Source organism: Vulpes vulpes, chromosome X, assembly GCF_048418805.1.
Source record: "Vulpes vulpes isolate BD-2025 chromosome X, VulVul3, whole genome shotgun sequence".
NCBI classification, from domain to species: Eukaryota; Metazoa; Chordata; class Mammalia; order Carnivora; family Canidae; genus Vulpes; species Vulpes vulpes.
In genome coordinates, this window is record NC_132796.1 from 71,952,304 (window position 1) to 71,969,245 (window position 16,942).

The 16,942-nt window shown below is 48.2% G+C and overlaps 1 protein-coding gene across 10 annotated transcripts; it reads left to right on the forward strand.

Annotated features, from left to right (window-relative positions):
* Positions 1 to 476: 476 nt before the first annotated feature.
* Positions 477 to 12,299, forward strand: ARMCX4 (armadillo repeat containing X-linked 4). Of its 10 annotated transcripts, none has more exons than XM_026006602.2 (6): positions 477 to 606; positions 1,105 to 1,175; positions 2,561 to 2,638; positions 2,999 to 3,082; positions 3,369 to 3,460; positions 3,804 to 12,299. In XM_026006602.2, the coding sequence occupies exon 6, from the start codon at positions 3,946 to 3,948 to the stop codon at positions 11,953 to 11,955; it is 8,010 nt and encodes a 2,669-aa protein (XP_025862387.1). In that variant the 5' UTR covers positions 477 to 606; positions 1,105 to 1,175; positions 2,561 to 2,638; positions 2,999 to 3,082; positions 3,369 to 3,460; positions 3,804 to 3,945; the 3' UTR covers positions 11,956 to 12,299. The 10 variants fall into 10 exon arrangements, with proteins under 10 accessions (XP_025862387.1, XP_025862389.1, XP_025862390.1 ...); XM_026006604.2 differs by having other exon boundaries at positions 485 to 606; positions 2,561 to 2,678; XM_026006605.2 differs by having other exon boundaries at positions 485 to 606; positions 2,561 to 2,650.
* The last annotated feature ends 4,643 nt before the right edge of the window (positions 12,300 to 16,942 follow it).

Consider the following 16,942-nt stretch of genomic DNA (forward strand, 5'->3'; position numbering starts at 1 on the left):
AGGGTAGGTGGCTCGGCAGTTTAGCGCCTGCCTTCAGCCCAGGGCGTGATCCTGGAGACCCGAGATCGAGTCCCACATCGGGCTCCCTGCATGGAGCCTCTTCCCTCTGCCTGTGTCCCTGCCTCTCTCTCTCTCTCTGAAGAATAAATAAATAAAATATAAAAAAACAAAGAAAAGAAAAAAGAAAAGAAACAGGAGATAAGACCAGAGCCAAGGCTTGGAGGAGGGTGATATGCAGACCCTCCCTGGGTAACCAGAGAAGGGCAAACCCCAACCGCAAAGCGGTGAGGCCAACTAGCGGGTCCTCAGATTGGAGAGGACGGGAGCTGAGCTATAGGGCGGTGCGCGGAGGGCTCCGGCTCGCAGACCAGACGGTTGGCGGGGTAGTTGGTGCGTGCGCGCGTGGGGGGCAGGGTCCTGTAGAACTCCCCGCAGGCCGGAGTGGGGTGGGAGGGGAGCGAGCGCGTTGGTGACGCGGGGCGCTCACGTGACGTGGAGCTGCAGAGCGACGCAGCCTTCGGTGCAGTCGTCACTCCCATCTGGGTACCTGCTCTCCGGTGTCCTGCGCCCGGCGGGCTGGCGTCAGGCCCGAGGAAAGCGGAGCAGGTAAGGGCTCCGGGGCCGGTGCGCGAGGCCAGGGCGGCGGCGGTCGGCTGGTAGCTGGTTCGGGGATGTGGGACGAAGCGGGCTTAAGTTACAGAAGCCTTTGCTGTGATTTTCCTGAGCCTCCTCCCCTTGCCTACGTCTGTGGTGGGGAACCTTGGGCTCCGACGGGGCGGATGGTGGGGGAAGGGGGTAGTGTCTCAAGAGAGAAAGGCTGAGATTGAGATGTCCCATCCTCTCTGACTCTAATCGCGCTGACCGCACACGTCCGCCCAGTTTCCTGTTCGTTTCAGTAGAAGGGACCCGCCACCGTGGCGTTTACAGAGAAAATGGTGGGCCTTGGTGACTGGACCATGGAGTTGATGGGGGTGGCGTCTTGGAAGGCAGGGAGGGACGTTTGATAACCGGGATCCTGGGTCCAGAAACGTGAGTACTGGGATCTGTGTCGTGGGTGCTGGTCCAAGCACTCATTGCCTTTCCTCTCTCCTGTCTAATGGACAGTAGTTCCGTGTGGCACTGTTTGGCGAGGCAAGGGAAGAAGGAGAGAAGAAAACTGCATGGGATCTGTGGAGGTTAGTGTGAGCCCAGCTCCGCCTAAGAACAGTTGAAGTTCTGGATGAATTCTCTAGGACAGGAACTTAGGCGCAGCTGTCTGGTTGGGATACGGGGTGGGGCTTTAACTAGGGGACTTTCCTTAAACTGCATTTCCTTGCTAAGCTTAGGACTTTTTTCCCACATTTTATTTTATTTATTTATTCATGAGAGACACAGAGAGGCAGAGACATAGGCAGAGGGAGAAACAGGCTCCCTGCAGGGAGCCAAATGCAGGACTCAATCCCTAGACCCCAGGATCACACCAGGATCACGACCTGAGCCAAAGGCAGAAGCTCAACCACTGAGCCACCCAAGCATCCCTAAGCTTAGGATTTTCAACGTAAATTGGAGGTTGAAGACCAATAAAGACAGCACACTTTCCTTTGGGTGATTTCCTTTCTCCCTTCAGATACTATTAACAAAAATACAAATTGTTGTATTCAAGATTATTATTATTATTAATTAAAGATAGCCTTTGCCAGAGGGATAGCGATTTTGCAGAAGAAAAAGCCTTCCCTCACTCCTTGTCTCTTCTTCCAGAGACTCCTAGAGATGGGTTTGAGGGGAAGTAGATGGCAGTAGGCTATGTATGATTCTAGAGTAGGGGATGGAGGCCTCCATCTCTCTCTCTGTTTTCCAGTTTTCCAGATTCCCTCACCTGTCTGAGTACCTTGGTGAAGGAATGATGGACTTTTGGGAGAAACCTTAGAATCCTACAGGTGGTTTTAAAATAATTTGCCCCTGTCTCTTCCCTTTATTTCTCCTGCCTTCCTTTTGCACACTGCCCATTTCAGTGCTAGGGAAGCCCCAGATTCTGCTTGCCAGAGAGTGGGTTTCTAGATCTTGTAAGGCAGGCACTGGGTCCCCGGTTTTATTTTATTTTTAAAGATTTTTAAAAAGATTTTATTTATTTATTCATGAGAGAGACAGAGGAGAGAGAGAGAGAGAGAGAGAGAGAGAGAGAGAGGCAGAGACACAGGCAGAGAGAGAAGCAGGCTCCATGCAGGGAGCCTGATGCGGGACTCGACACCGGGACACCAAGATCATGCCCTGGGACAAAGGCAGACACTCAGTCACTGAGCCACCCAGGCATTCCTATTTTTTTAATTTTAAAGAAGATTTTATGTATTTATTCATAAGAGATACAGAGAAAGAGGCAGAGACATAAGCAAAGGGAGAAGAAGTAGGTTCCTCGCAAGGAGCCTGATGCGGACTCGATCCCAGGACTCCAGGATCAAGTCCTGAGCCAAAGGCAGACGCTAAACCACTGAGCCACCCAGGCGTCCTGGGACCCCGGTTTTAAATGCTGGGATGCCACAAGCACTCAACAGTTATCTTCCCACTTGTCTCTGTTTATTCCTAGGTCTTCTCGTAGGCCTACAGTAGGGCTGTTTACCACTGGAAGCCAGGGAAAGGGGAAGACTGGCTTGGAACCATGAAGGTTGGTTTGAAGGTGGGAAGCACTTGAGGATAACAAGAGGGTGAGCACAGAAGGTGGCTGAGACTTGAGAGGGTCTCAGTGGAGGGTACTTCTGCCCCTCCTGCACTCTACCAGATTTCCACTGTGTTGTTACATCTCCTGCTGATTTCAGGGCAAGAAACAGGAGGAATATTGGGGTATGGGTGGGCCAGAGTGTGAGTGAGAGAAGACTTGAGAGGAGACATCTCAAGATGGGACACATTAGCAAACTGGACATGGGCTCTGGCAAGGCAGGTTTTGGGATCAAGGATCAGGGTGCTTGTCTGTTCTTGGTCTTTAGACTTGGTCTCTATTACTTCTTGTTTGTTTGCTTGTCCTTAGATCTGCCTGCAGGTCTGCTGTAGGGCTTGAGATTACTGGAAGCAAAGAAACAAGGACGAAATTGCCCCTGATCAGTATAGACTGGTAAGAGGATGGGAACTGCCTGGGTAGAGCCGTAGGGTGGGTTGGTCGTGATCAGTGTGCATCCAGTAGGGTCAGTGTCCAGTCTGGAGTATCCTCAACCTCTCCCTTTCCTGGCCACGTTTCCCACCATCCCTGTCACTTACCCCACACTCTCACTTATATTTTGGTACAGAGAGTAGGGTGAACTGAGAGAGATAGAAAGGTAGTTTGATAATATGCCTGTCACATCAAGAACAAAATCTCCACTCCCATCTGTCCCTCTGTCTGTCTGTCTCTCTGTCTCTAGGTCCACAGATCTCATGGGTTAATAAGATCTACTTTAGGGTATATCACCAATCAAGAGAAAGAAAGAGGAGGGAACTGCCTTGATCATTACAGGTTGGTATGAGGCTGGGGACCTTTGGGAGTGGTGACAAGAGTAGGTCCAGTAAAAATCAAGGTCTGAGGGCTTCTCTGTCTTTCCCATTCATAATCAGTCCCCCCGTCATGTTTTCCATTATTCATTTGGTGTAAGGAAATGTGTATGAATGCTCCTAGGGGATAGTTGTTGGGCACTGGGGGAAAATGGGAGGGGAGAAAATAAAAGGGAAGGAGAGAGAGAGAGTTTGTTCATCATCCTCTTCTCCCACCAGGCACATCATTTCTAAACTTTCCTGTCCTATCTGTATGAGGCACAAAATTAGAAGAGAAATTTTAGTCCATTTCCTTCCTCCACTTCTAGGTCCACCTCCAGTGGCAGCTGTAGTGGCCTTTAAGTGGCTGAAGACCAGCGCCCTCACAGGCCTACACCCAGACCTACACCCTCTTTCCCCATCCTGACTGAGTCCTCATACCTTGTTTGTGTCTTCAGTAGGGGTCATTACATGGGTCGCATTCAGGAAGTGGGCTGGGTGACTGCAGGACTGGTTTTCTGGGCTGGCACCTGCTACTACATTTACAGATTAACCAAAGGAAGAGCCCAGAGCGTGAGGAGACTTGGCAGAAATGGGTCCAGAGTCAAGATGGAGGCTATGGCTGGGGTGCAAAACCAGACCTTGGCCACGAGTGAAGCTATGGTTGGGATGAAGACTGAGACTAGCCCCAAGGCCAAGACTGGAGCAAAAACTGAAGCAGGAGGTAGGGCTGGGGCTGAAGTAGAGATTACCACCACTGTTAAAGCCAGACCCAAAGCCATCTCTCAGGCCAAGACAATGGCTGAGGCAGAGGCAGAGGCAGAGACTCAATCTGAGGCCAAAGCAGTGATCAGAACAGTGGACATGACAGAGGCAATGGCTCTGGCTGAGGACCAGGTCAAAGCCGGGGAAGTGGCTATGAAAGAGGCTGTAACCCAAACTGACTCTGAGGCTGGGAGAGTAGTCAAGAAAGAGGCTGTGACCCAGACCAAGGATAAAGCTTGGGCACCAGTTGCCAGGGCAGAGACCAAGAAAGAAGTAACGACCCAGACCAAAGTGGAGCCTCGTATACTGGCTGAAAAAGAGACGAACAGAGTAATGGTGACACAGAGTGAGGCCTTAGGATTGATCAGGGAAGTGGCCAAGATGGGTGCCGTAAATAAGACTGGAATTGTGGCTGAGACCAAGGAAAGAGCCCTGGAAGGGACTGTGAGTATGGTCAAGTCTCAGTCTGAAGCCAGGCCTGGTAACATAGTTGATGCTAAGGGAAATCCTAATACCGTGTCCAGGGCAGAAGTTGGAGTGGACATGAGGTTCTGTGCACCATCTCAGGCTGTGACCAAGATCCAGGTTACCAACATGCTTGGTTCTGGGGTTGAGGTCAAGGGGAATCACAAAACCGGGTCTTGGGCAGAGTCTAGAGCAGACACAAGGGTTTCAGTCCAGCCTCAGATTATAGCTAAGACTGAGGCCGAGGCTATGCTTGGGGCAAAGGTTGATTCTGGGGGTAATACCAATGCCATGTGTAAGGCAAGGGCAGGAGCAGACATGAGAATTTCTACACAACCTCAGACTGTGGCCAAGAAACAGGCTGAGGCAGTGTTTGGTGCCAGGGTTGATGACAAGGGAAATACCAATGTCACATCTAAGGCAATGACTGGCGCTAACATGAGAGCTACTGCTCAAACTCAAGCTATAGCCAGTGCTCAGGCTAAGGCTATGCCTGATGCCAGGGTTAAAGGTAGAGGCAATTGCAATGCTATGTCGATAACAGGAGCCAGGGCAAACTTGAAGGCCAATTCCCAGGCTGAGGCCTTGCCTGATGCCAGGATTAAGACCAGAGACAATGCCAATGCCATGTCTAAGATGGGGGCTGGGACAGATGTTGAGCTCTGTACACAGCCTCAGACTCTGGCCACCGTCCAGGTTGATGCATTACCTGATGGCGGGATTAAGGCTAAAGGTAGTGCCCATACCATGTCTAAGGAAGGGCTTGGAACAGACACAAAGGCACAGTCTCAGGCTGCCACCAAGAGCCAGGTTGAGACCTTACCTGGTACTAGAGGTAAGGCTAGGAGAAAAGCCAAAAGCAAGTGTAAAGCAGGAGTTGGGATAGAAATGAAAATGTGTGTGCAACCTCAGGTTGGGACCAAGACCCAAGATGATGCTTTACCTGATTCCAGGGTTGATGGCGAGAGTGATCCTAGTGCCATTTCTAGGTCAGGGGCTAAGGCAGAACCAAAGACCTGTGGTCAGCCTCAGACTATGGCCAATTCCCAGGGTGAGGCCTTGCTTGGTGTCAAGAATAAGGTCAGGAGCAATCCTAATGCTATGCCTAAGTCAGGAACTGGGCCAGATGCAATGGGCTCTGCCCAGCTCCATGCTATGACCAATTTCCAGGTTGAAGCCTCACCTAATACTAAGAAAAATGTCAGGGTCAGTCCCAATGCTATGTCTAAGATAGGGACTGGGCCAGATTCAGTATGTTCTGCCCAGCCTAAAACCGATACAACAGGCTTTGCTCAGCCCCAGACTGAGGCCAGTTTCCAGGATGAAGCCTTGTCGGGTACTAAGAATAAGGTCAAGGACAATTCTAGTGTTTTGTCTAAGACAGGGGTTGGGCCAGATACAGTGGGCTCTGCCCAGCTCCAGGTTATGGCCAATGTCCAGGGTGAAGTCTTATCTGATACTAAGAATAAGGTCAAGGACAATCCCAATGCTGTGTCTAAGGCAGGGACTGGGCCAGATGCTATGTGTTCTGTCCAGGGTGAAACAGATACAACAAGCTCTGCTCAGCCCCAGGCTGTGGCCAATTCCCAAGGTGAAGCCCTGCCTGGTACTAAGAAGAAGGTCAGGGGCAAGTCCAATGCTGTGTCTAAGGCAGGGGCTGGGCCAGGTACAGTGAACTCTGCCCAGCTCCAGGCTGTGGCAAATTCCCAGGGTGAAGTCGTGTCTGGTACTAAGAATAAGGCCAGGGGCAATCCCAGTGCTGTGTCTAAGGCAGAGGCCAGGGCAGATTCAATGGGCTCTGCCCAGCCTCAAACAGATACAACAGACTCTGCCCAGTCCCTGGCCGTGGCCAATTCCCAGGGAAAAGCCTTGCCTAGAATCAAGAATAAGGTTAAGGGCAGGTCCGATGCTGTATCCAAGACAGGGGATAGGCCAGATACAGTGGGTTCTGCCCAGCTCCAGGCTGTGGCCAATTCCCAGGGTGAGGCCTTGTCTGGTAATAAGACCAAGGTCAGGGGAAATCCCAATGTTGTGTCTAAGACAGGGACTGGGTCAGATGCGATGTGTTCTGCCCAAGATGAAACAAATATAATAGGGTTTGCCCCGCCCCAGGCTGTGGCCGGTGCCCAGGGTGAAGTCTCATCTGGTACTAAGAACAAGGTCAGGGGCAATCCCAGTGCTCTGTCTAAGGCAGAAACCAGAGCAGATGCATTGGGCTCTTCTCAGCCTCAAACAGATACAACAGACTCTGCCCAGTCCCTGGCCATGGCCAATTCCCAGGGTGAAGCATTGAGCAGTATTAAGAATAAGGTTAGGTGCAATCCTAATGCTTTGTCTAAAGCAGGGACTGGGCCAGATACCGTGGGCTCTGCCCAACTCCACGCTGTGGCCACTTCCCAGTGTAAAGCCTTGCCTGGTATGAAGAATAAGGTCAGCAGCAATTCCAATGCTGTGTCTACAGTAGAGGCCAGGACAGATACAATAAGCTTTGCCCAGCTTCAGGTTGAGTCTAATTCCCAGGGTGAAGCCTTGCCTGGTACCAAGAGTAAGGTCCGATGCAATCTTAGTACTGTGTCTAAAGCAGATACTGGGCCAGATACAGTGGGCTCTGCCCAGCCACACACTGTGACCAATTTCCAGGGTGAAGCCTCGTCTGGTACTAAGAGTAAGGTCAGGGGTAATTCCAATGTCATATCTAAGGCAGAGGCCAGGGGAGATATAACAGGCTCTGCCTGGCCCAAGGCTTTGGCCACTTTCCAGGGTGAAGTTTTGCCTTGTACTGAGAATGTCAGGGGCAATCCCAGTACTGTGTCAAAGGCAGAGATTCAGACAGATACAATGGGTTCTTCCCAGCCTCAAACAGATACAACAGGCTCTGTGCAACCCCTGGCTGTGGCTAATTCCCAGCATGAAGTCCTAGCTGATACTAAGGGCAAGGTCAAGGGCAACCCCAGCGATGTGTCTAAAGCAGGGATTGGGCCAGATACAGTGGACTCTGCCCAGCCCCAGGCTGTGGCCAATTCCCAGGGTGAAGCCTTGCCTGGTGTCAAGAATAAGGTCAGAGGCAATCCCAATGCTATGTCTAAGGTAGAGGCCAGAGCAAATACAACAAGCTTTGCCCAGGCTCAAGCTGTGTCTGATTCTCAAGGTGAAACCTTGTCTGGTGCCAGGAATAAGGTCCAGGGTAATGCCAGTGCTGTGTCTAAGGCAGGCACTGGGCCAAATATAATGTGTTCCACTCAGCCTCAAACAGATATAACAGGCACTACCCAACCCCAAGCCATGTCTAATTCCCAAGGTGAAGTCTTGCTTGGTGCCAGAAATAAGGTCAGGGACAATCTCAATGCGGTTTTTAAGGTGGGGGCTGGGCAAGATACAGTAGGCTCTTTTTCACCCCAGGCTGTGGCCGTTTCTCAGAGTGAGGCCCTCCTTGGTGCCAGAAGTAAGATCAGGGGAAATGCCAATGCTGAGTCTAAGGTAGAGGCTGGGGCACATATGACAGCCTCTGGCCAGCCTCAATCTGTGGCTCATTCCCAGAGTAAGATCATGTCTGAGAAAAAGGACAAGGCTGTCCCCAAGTCTGAAGCAGAAGCCACAGGAGATGAGGCCTATGCAAAGCCCAAGGCTGAGACCATGGCCACTCCTGAGAGTGGGGGTGGGACAGGTACTCAGGCCTACAGAAAGACTCGGCCTAGGGTTCATGACTATTACTGGAGTGAGATTGGTATTGAGGATTGGATTGCTTCTGAGCGATGGATCAAATTTAGGTTTCAGGCCAGGGATGGATATTGGGAGAATAGCATGTCCTGGGCTGATGATGAGAATGAAGTCAGTATTGAGTCCTGGAGTGGGGCTGGTGATAAGTCTGATATGAGGTCCTGGGCTGGGGCTAAGGCTGTGAATGAAGTTGGTTTTCCATCCTGGGCTGCAGCTGGGAACCAGGCCTGCGGGGGGCTTTGGTTTGGGAGTCAGGCCACTGAAGAGTCCTGGGCTAGGAGCAAGGCCATTGGGGGTTCTTTGTTAGAGGCTGAGGACATGGCCATTGGAGGGTCTTGGGCTAGCACTGGGAACGAGACTATTGGGGAGCCCTGGGCTGGAGGTCAGGCTAGTGGGGTGTCCTGGACTGGGGAACATACCATTGGAGGGTCCTGGACTGGAGCTGAGGAACAGGCCAGTGGAAGGTCTCAGGATGGGGCTGGGATTCAGGCTAATGGAGGGTCCTGGGCTGAAGCTAGAGCTGGGAGTGTGGCTAGTATTGGGTACTGGCCTGGAGATACGGACCAGGCTAGTGCAGGGTACTGGGTTGGGACTGGTGATCTGTATGGTGAATCCAAGCCTAGATTTGAGGATCAGGCCAGTGAAAATGTGTCCTGGGCTGGAGCTGATGGCCAGTCCAGAGGAGGGTCTAGGCTGGGGCCTGAGGACCAGTCTGGTAAAAAGTCCTGGTCTGACACTGCAGACCAAGTCACTGGAGGTTCCAGGCTGAGGCCTGTGGACCAGTCTGGTGGTGGGTCCTGGGCTAGGACTGGGGAACAGGCCAAAAAAGGTTCTAGGCCAGGGTTAGTGGACCAGTCCAATGTTGAGTCCTGGGCTAGCACCGGGAATCAGGCCAGTGGAGGAGTCTGGGTTGGGACTATGGAACAGTCCAGTAGGGGGTCCTGGGCTGGGACTGGTGATCAGTCTGGTGGTGAGTCCAAGCCTAAATTTGAGGATCTGGCAAACGTAGAAGCATCTTTGGCTAGGGCTGGTAGCCAGGCTGGTGGAGGGCCTATGTTGGGGCCTGAGGACCAGTCCAGTGGAAGATCCTGGGCTGACTCTAGGGACCAAGCCAATGGAGGGATCTGGGCTGTACCTGGGGATCAGGCTGATGGTGGGACAAAGCCTAGATTTGAAGAGCAGGCAAGTGGAAGAGGGTCTTGGACTGATAATGAGGGCCAGGCTGGAGGAGGGCCTAAGCTAGGTCCCAAGGACCAGTCCATTGGAGATTCCCATCCTGGCACTAGGGACCAGGCCAGTGAAGAATGTAGGCTAGGGCCTGAGGATCAGTCCAATGGATGGTTCTGTGCTTGCAGTGAGAGTCAGGCCAATGCAAGAGGATCCTGGGGTGGGGCTGGTGGCCAGGCTGTTGGAGGATCTAGACTAGGGCACATGAACCCATCCGGTGGTGGGTCCTGGGCTGATAGTGGGAGTCAGGTCAGTGGAAGTTCTTGGGCTGGGGCTGGAGATCAGGCTAGTAGCTGTCCCAAACCTGGAATTGAGGATCAAGCCAGTGGTGGAGGGTTCTGGTCTGGGGCTGAGGACCAGGCTGTTGGAGGGTCTAATCCAGGGCCTACAAACCAGTCTAGTGGTGGGTCCTGGTCTGGCACTGGGAGTCAGGCCAGTGGAAGGTCCTGGGCTAGGGCTGGGGATCAGGCTGATAGCTGTTTCAAATCTGGATTTCAAGACGCAGCCAGTGGAGAAGGCTCCCAGGCTGGCACTGGGGGTCAGGCTAGTGGAAAAACTTGGGCTGGGTCTAAGACTGGTAACGAGGCCAGTAGAGGGTCTAGGCTGGGGCCTGAGAACCAGGCAAGTGGAGGGCCCTGGGCTAGGACTGGTGACCACCAGGCCAGTGTAAGACCCCAGATCAGTGCTGACATGGAGGCCAATGAAAGATCCTGGTTTGGGACTGGGAGTGAAACTAGTACAGAGTCCTGGTTCAGGAGAGGGGAAGAGGCTGGGATTGTGTCCAAACCTGGAGGTAAAAATGAGGCCAGTATTGAATCCAGATCAGGGGCTGAAGAAAAGGCCATCATTAGTTCCAGATTTGGGGCTGAGAATAAGGTCAATATTGGGTCCTGGATCAGATCTGAAGAGGCGGCCTGTATGGATTCCTGTGTGGGGGCTGGGGCTGAGGCTGGGGCTGGGACAGAGGTCAGGAAGGAGTCTTGGCTCTGGGATGGAGATGCAGCCACTACAGGGTCTAGGCTTGGGGCTGAGGAAGAGCCTTGCATGGGGTCCTGGACTGTGGATGAGGATGTAGATGAGGATGAGCTAAGTAGAGCATCCAGCCCTGATATTGAGGAAATCAGTTTAAGGTCTTTGTTTTGGGCTGAGAGTGAGAAGAGTAATGAGTACAGATCCAAGAGGGAGAGGAATGGCAGTTTTGAGTGTGGAGCTGGAGATAAGGTCAGCACCAAGAATAAGCTTGAGGCACCAACTACTGGTGGAGTTGATGAAAGGTCTTGGTTCTGGAATGGTAATGAAAACAGAAGTGAGGGCAAATCTGCACCTAAGACTAAAGCCAAAAAGTCAGCCGAGTCAAGAGGCACATACCCATCCATGGTCCCTGGGGCGGGAATGGGGTCATGGGCAGGAGCCATGATCTGGACAGAAATGAAATTTCCACACCCAGATGAGCCCTGCTTCCCACCTGAAGATGAGCTCAGAAAGCAGATGAGGTGTGAGGAGAAAACTCAGCCCTGTACCTGTCGCTGTAAACGTGAAGCTAATATGGATCCACGAGAGCTTGAAAAACTCATTTGCATGATTGAGATGACTGAAGATCCTTCTATTCATGAAATAGCCAATAATGCACTTTATAACAGTCCCGAATATCCATTTTCCCATGAAGTTATTCGTAATGCAGGTAGAATCTCAATTATTGAAAGTTTGCTCAATAATCCCTATCCCAGTGTTAGGCAGAAGGCTTTAAATGCACTGAATAACATCTCAGTGGCTGCAGAAAATCATAGGAAGGTAAAGACATACTTAAACCAAGTATGTGAAGACACGGTCACCTATCCCTTGAATTCAAATGTACAGCTAGCTGGACTAAGACTGATAAAACATTTGACTATTATTAGTGAGTATCAGCATATGGTTACAAATTATATTTCAGAATTTCTTCGTTTGTTAACTGTGGGAAGTGGAGAAACTAAAGACCATATTTTGGGAATGCTTTTGAATTTCTCTAAAAATCCATCCATGACAAAAGATTTGCTCATTGCCAATGCACCCACATCACTGATTAATATCTTTAACAAGAAAGAGACAAAAGAGAATATTCTTAATGCTCTTTCACTATTTGAAAATATAAATTACCACTTTAAAAGAAGAGCAAAAGTATTTACCCAGGACAAGTTCAGTAAAAATTCCCTTTATTTCATATTCCAAAGACCTAAAGCATGTGCCAAGAAACTTCGAGTCCTAGCAGCAGAATACAGTGACCCTGAGGTGAAAGAAAGAGTTGAGCTATTATTAAGTAAACTCTGATTAGTTGTATGTTCCCAAACAAATCTGAGTAATATTTCGGTTTTCCAGTCTGGAAGTAATGCACATCCTAAATTGCATTATAACTTCGAAACTGATGTTACTTGTGATGGTCTATAGCTGGATCACTTTATGAACAACAAACTAATTCAAACTTGTTCTGAAAATACATGTGTTGATTATTACCTTGTCTGAAATGAGATATTTTTAGTATGCTTCATGAGCAGAAACTGACCTGATTTCTTCATAAGTAAGGTAATTTTTGGTCCTTTGTGTGGACTTATGTTTATACATTTGAGACTATTTTTATGTTACAAATAAAATTGTGTGTTTGAAGCAGAAAAAAAGAGACACATCTTTGTCCTTGTTTATGATCTATTTTGAAAGGCAAGATCTATGGAAACAAAACTATACTAACAAAACCATGAGCCTCTGCTCATGGCCTTCTGAGCAGTACAGAAGCTTCTGCAGGCCACCATGCTCAGGCAAAGTTTTATGGAGGAGGGGGATACTTAGATACACTGGGATTGAAGGATAGGATAAAAATGGGGTGGGAGGGCATTGGAGGAGGTAAGAGTGGTGGAAAGAAAGGCAAGGAGGTGGGAATCCTGCTCCAGAGAGGAGGTTGGCCCGCCTGCAGTTCCAAGTGTGGGGAGGGAAATGATGGAAAGTAAATCCCTCAGTTTGGGTGAGCCCCTTCATCAAGATCCCTGATTACTAAACCGAGGTCTGAATATTACTCCATTCACCCCTGGGAGACCCCAAAGCCTTCTGTGACTGACGGAATGAAAATGAAAGGAAGAGGATGTAGCTGATTTGTGTGCAGGATGGGTCAGAGTTGGGGTGGGGACAGGAGTGGCCACTGGAGATTGAAACACAAGTTAGGAAGTTACTACCATGGTCCAGGCATGAGATGATAAAATCATGAGACTTCACTACTGGCCACAAGAAATGGCAAGGGGAAAAAGGAGGTGAGAGATATCGTAGAACAAAGAAGGGATAGAACATATCTTGAGGGCATATGGAGAGGGGTGATTTTATTTTAGGGTCTTGGTGGCATTTAAGAGGAAAACATTCTCTTTCTTGGCCAACTCTGGTGTCTATGTAAGTAAATACATTAGTTATTATTTTGAAATAAGAAAATAGAAGAAAGAACAACATTTAGTGCTTCTATGAAATTGCTTTTAGAAGATTGATTAAGACAGGGCCATTATGAAATCCTTGAGAGTGGTGTTGGCATGAATACTGTAGAAGATCCACCTCTCTCCCACCCCCGAGTAGGGTGAGGAGGTGGTGAGCAGGGCACTCTCAAGCTGGGCTGGTGGGAGCATACATTGGTACAGGTCCATTTGGATACATGTTTCAGAAGCCTTTAAGATGTGCATGCTCTTTGAGCCAGTAATTCCACTTGTAGAAATTCATTTACAGAAAATGATCAAATAACTGGCTTGTATAAAGGTGTACGTCTTCATACTGTTTTGAAGAGTGAAAAATTGTGAATGACCCAAGTGTTTCAAAATAGGCACTTGGCTGAACAAATTAGGGTGCGTCTACACATTGAAACATCTTGCAGAGACTGAAAATGAGGATGGGCATCTACACTTGTTTACTTAGGAAAAATTCAACATATAATCTTGAGTGAGAAAAATAGGCTGCAAGAGCGTATGCTATACTTTTAAAGTATATATTTAAATTATGGATAAGCTTTGGTATATACTCTGAGAATGTTAATAGTGTCCTCTGGGTGTTAGATTAATGGGTAATTTTGCCTGTTTTTTTTACTTATCTGTAGTTTTTGAGTTTTATATAATACACAACAGGAGTTTTTGCATAATTTGCCAAGAGGAAATGGATGGATTTGGGCTAAGAAGGCCTGTCTGTAGTGTTTCAGGGAACTAGAGCAAAAGTATAAATAGAGGCTTCCCTATTGATGTCCAGATATTTGGAAGGTATAAATTAGAATTTTAAACATATTTAACTAAAGCTATAAATGTAAATGTTTGAAAATTTAAATCTTATTCACCATTTTAAAAGTAAAACTGCTCTCAATTCTATTATTCAATGGCCACTAAATTTCTAGTGGAAAAAAAATGATGTCACACTTGTGGTAGATTGTGCAATCTGCTGCCCTAATCCTCCTTCAGGAATAAAGAGGTTATTATTTAGTTGCTAGGAGTACTGCCAGAAGACAGCCCTCAGCTGTCATCCCTTTTCAGGAATTGCCTCAGCTGGAAAGTCACCTCCCCCAAGGTCATACCCTCTTCCTGGGGTACTTCCTTCCTGTGGCTGATTGGCATGGCCTTCTTGCCCCAAAAGGGACAGCTTAACTTCTCCCTCTGTCCAATCGTGATTCCTTCTTTTCCCTTCTACAGATTTTGATCTCAAGAGCATTCCCTAATAAAAGCCCTTCATGTTGAACTCTGAGTCTGCTCTCCAGGAAGCCAATTTACAACAGTTGGTATGAGGAGTAGTTCAGGAAAGCATGCACTGTGGTGAAATTTTGGAGATGAATTACCTTCTACCCAGCTGGCAATGAGGACCCCATCATTGATGGTAGGTGGAGTAGTTTAGCACCTGGAACAGGTGACAGAGGAATTGTTAGAGCTTTCACTGATGGTGAACTGGGATGGCACTGGTGGAAGGGAATGCATTAGCTGGTTCTATGTAGCAGAATTTTGAGAAATATGTGGGAAATGCTGAGTATAAGGAAGGCCAGTAAATTAGGTAGCTACTTCTATGCTTGATTGACTTTGAGAAAAAAAATAATGAGAAGCCAAATTAAATTAATCAACAAATGCTATATGTGAAACCTGGAGGGTTTCATTTGTAGCATATAAAGAGGCCCTTGTCTTTTCCACAGAGAGGGTAGAGAAATCTGAGGACCAGGCCCAGGATTTATTGAAAGCAAGCCTCAAAGAAAGTTAAAATCCCATCTAAGACAAGTCTGCTATGCCAAGATCAGGGCCCTGGTTAGGAAGGAATGGGACCCTGGCACATGGGATGGGGAGTTCTGGATTGACATTCCTAGAAATCTTATATCCTCAGATTTTCCTGGACACCTTGAGCATTCAGAAGTGTCCCACTCCTTCCTATTAAGGGCTAGTGCTTTACCTTGCTTGATCATGCAGAGCCCTTTATGCTGTGAGGTAATGTGTATTTTCCTCAGAATCTGCCCCACTTCCCATCCTGGCCACTGGGCCTTAAAATATAGGGTTAAGTCACAGCATACCTTCACTGGGGATGTGCTGGGCCTAAGAAAGAAGGAAAGGGACTACCCCAAGTAGACACTACAGGACCTAGCCAGCATGTACTAGACTAGCAAGTGCTGAGGGGGAAGGTTGGCGTTGAATTCTGAGGGTCTTGATCTCTCAGAATCAGAATATTCAGCGGAATATTCCCTCAGAATATTCAGCGGAGCTGGAATATAAAATCGAATAAGGGAAAATTAATTGTTTTGAGAGTTCTCTCCCAAAATACCTGGGAAAGATCCCAGGAGATCATGTAAACTCACTACTAGTATGGCTTCTTCAAGTATGGGGGAAAAAAGAATTAAGTGAAGTATAAATGCCAGAGTTGTCATAGCAGATGGGGGAGAAAAGATTAAAGACTCAGAGAAGTAGGAATGATAGAATAAATACACTTGTGTATGTCCAGAAGACTCTCTGGATGATTATGTTCTGCAAGAGGACCCAAAGGGCACAGTATTTGCTAAAACTATAAGGAATGCACTGGTGAGAGGAATGGCAGCATTGCTAAGAAGTTCAGTGGTGGCTTGCCTCTACAGGCCAGGGCTCACAGTAGAAGAGGATATTAAAGGATGGGAATCACAGATGGAAATGGTGATGGCCTGAAACAAAGAGGCAGGATGATGGCACATAAGTATTAGAATTTGGATGGATGCAAATACCATAATGCACTGCAGGGTCAGAGTGATAGGCAGGGGGGCTTGGTCTGCAGAGAGCTGTGGGGATGGTTAATAGAACACAGTGCTTCTGGTGAATAGGTTAGGAGGTAGTTAGCAGACCATGTGGTCAATATAACACAGTGCCCTGGGGAAAATAAATAGCCAACAATCTGTACTCAAAGTGAACAACCGAAAGAAATCAAAGATGCTCAGGAGTCTGAGGGACAGTGCCTCAATAAAAAAGTTACAATTCCTTGCTCAGTTCTGATCCTAAGTCATGTTTTGAACCAGGGCGCACTGTTTAAAGAAGTTGGAGTGCCCAGGAAGAAGAACCGTACATGTGTGTAGTAATGATTTCTCTAGTTTTTCATCTATGCATGTGACTGTTTGCAGGAAAAAGAGGTATACCCAAACATTTTGAGGATTAATGGACACTGATTATGAGTTGATATACCCAGACCTAAAATGTCTTCATGTCCCCCTTCTTAGAATAAGGGCAGGATGGTAGCCTGGTATTAAATGGACTCCTGGCCTGTGTTGGGTTTACAGTGGCTCCATTGGTTCCACAAACCTACCTGCTGCCTATGTTCCTGGTCTCCGAATGTATAATTGGAATAGACGTTTTGGTAGTTGGTACAAAACCTACATTGGTTTCTTGGCCTGTGGAGTCAGAGCTTTGTAGATGAAAAGAAGTTTCTGAAACCGCCCTCACCATCCTTGGCCAAGATAACAAATGAAAATATATAGCATCTTGGGGGAGGATGACAGAAGTTTGTGCCACCTTTGAAGACCTAAAGAATGCTGGAATGTGGTCCCCATCATATCTACTTTCAATGCATCAGTTTGAGCCCCTGCAAAATGTGGACAGAGCCTGGTAGATGACAGACTATTGCAAACTCAACCAAGCAGCCACTGTGTCATATACAATATCTTACAAAAGCAGAATAACATGACCTTAGGTACCTAGTAATTAGCTATTGATTCAGAAAATGTGGTTTTCTATCCCCATCAGAATAAAATATCAGGAAATATTCATATTCATATAGGACAGACAACAGTATTTATAGTTTTTCCTCAAAGGTCTAC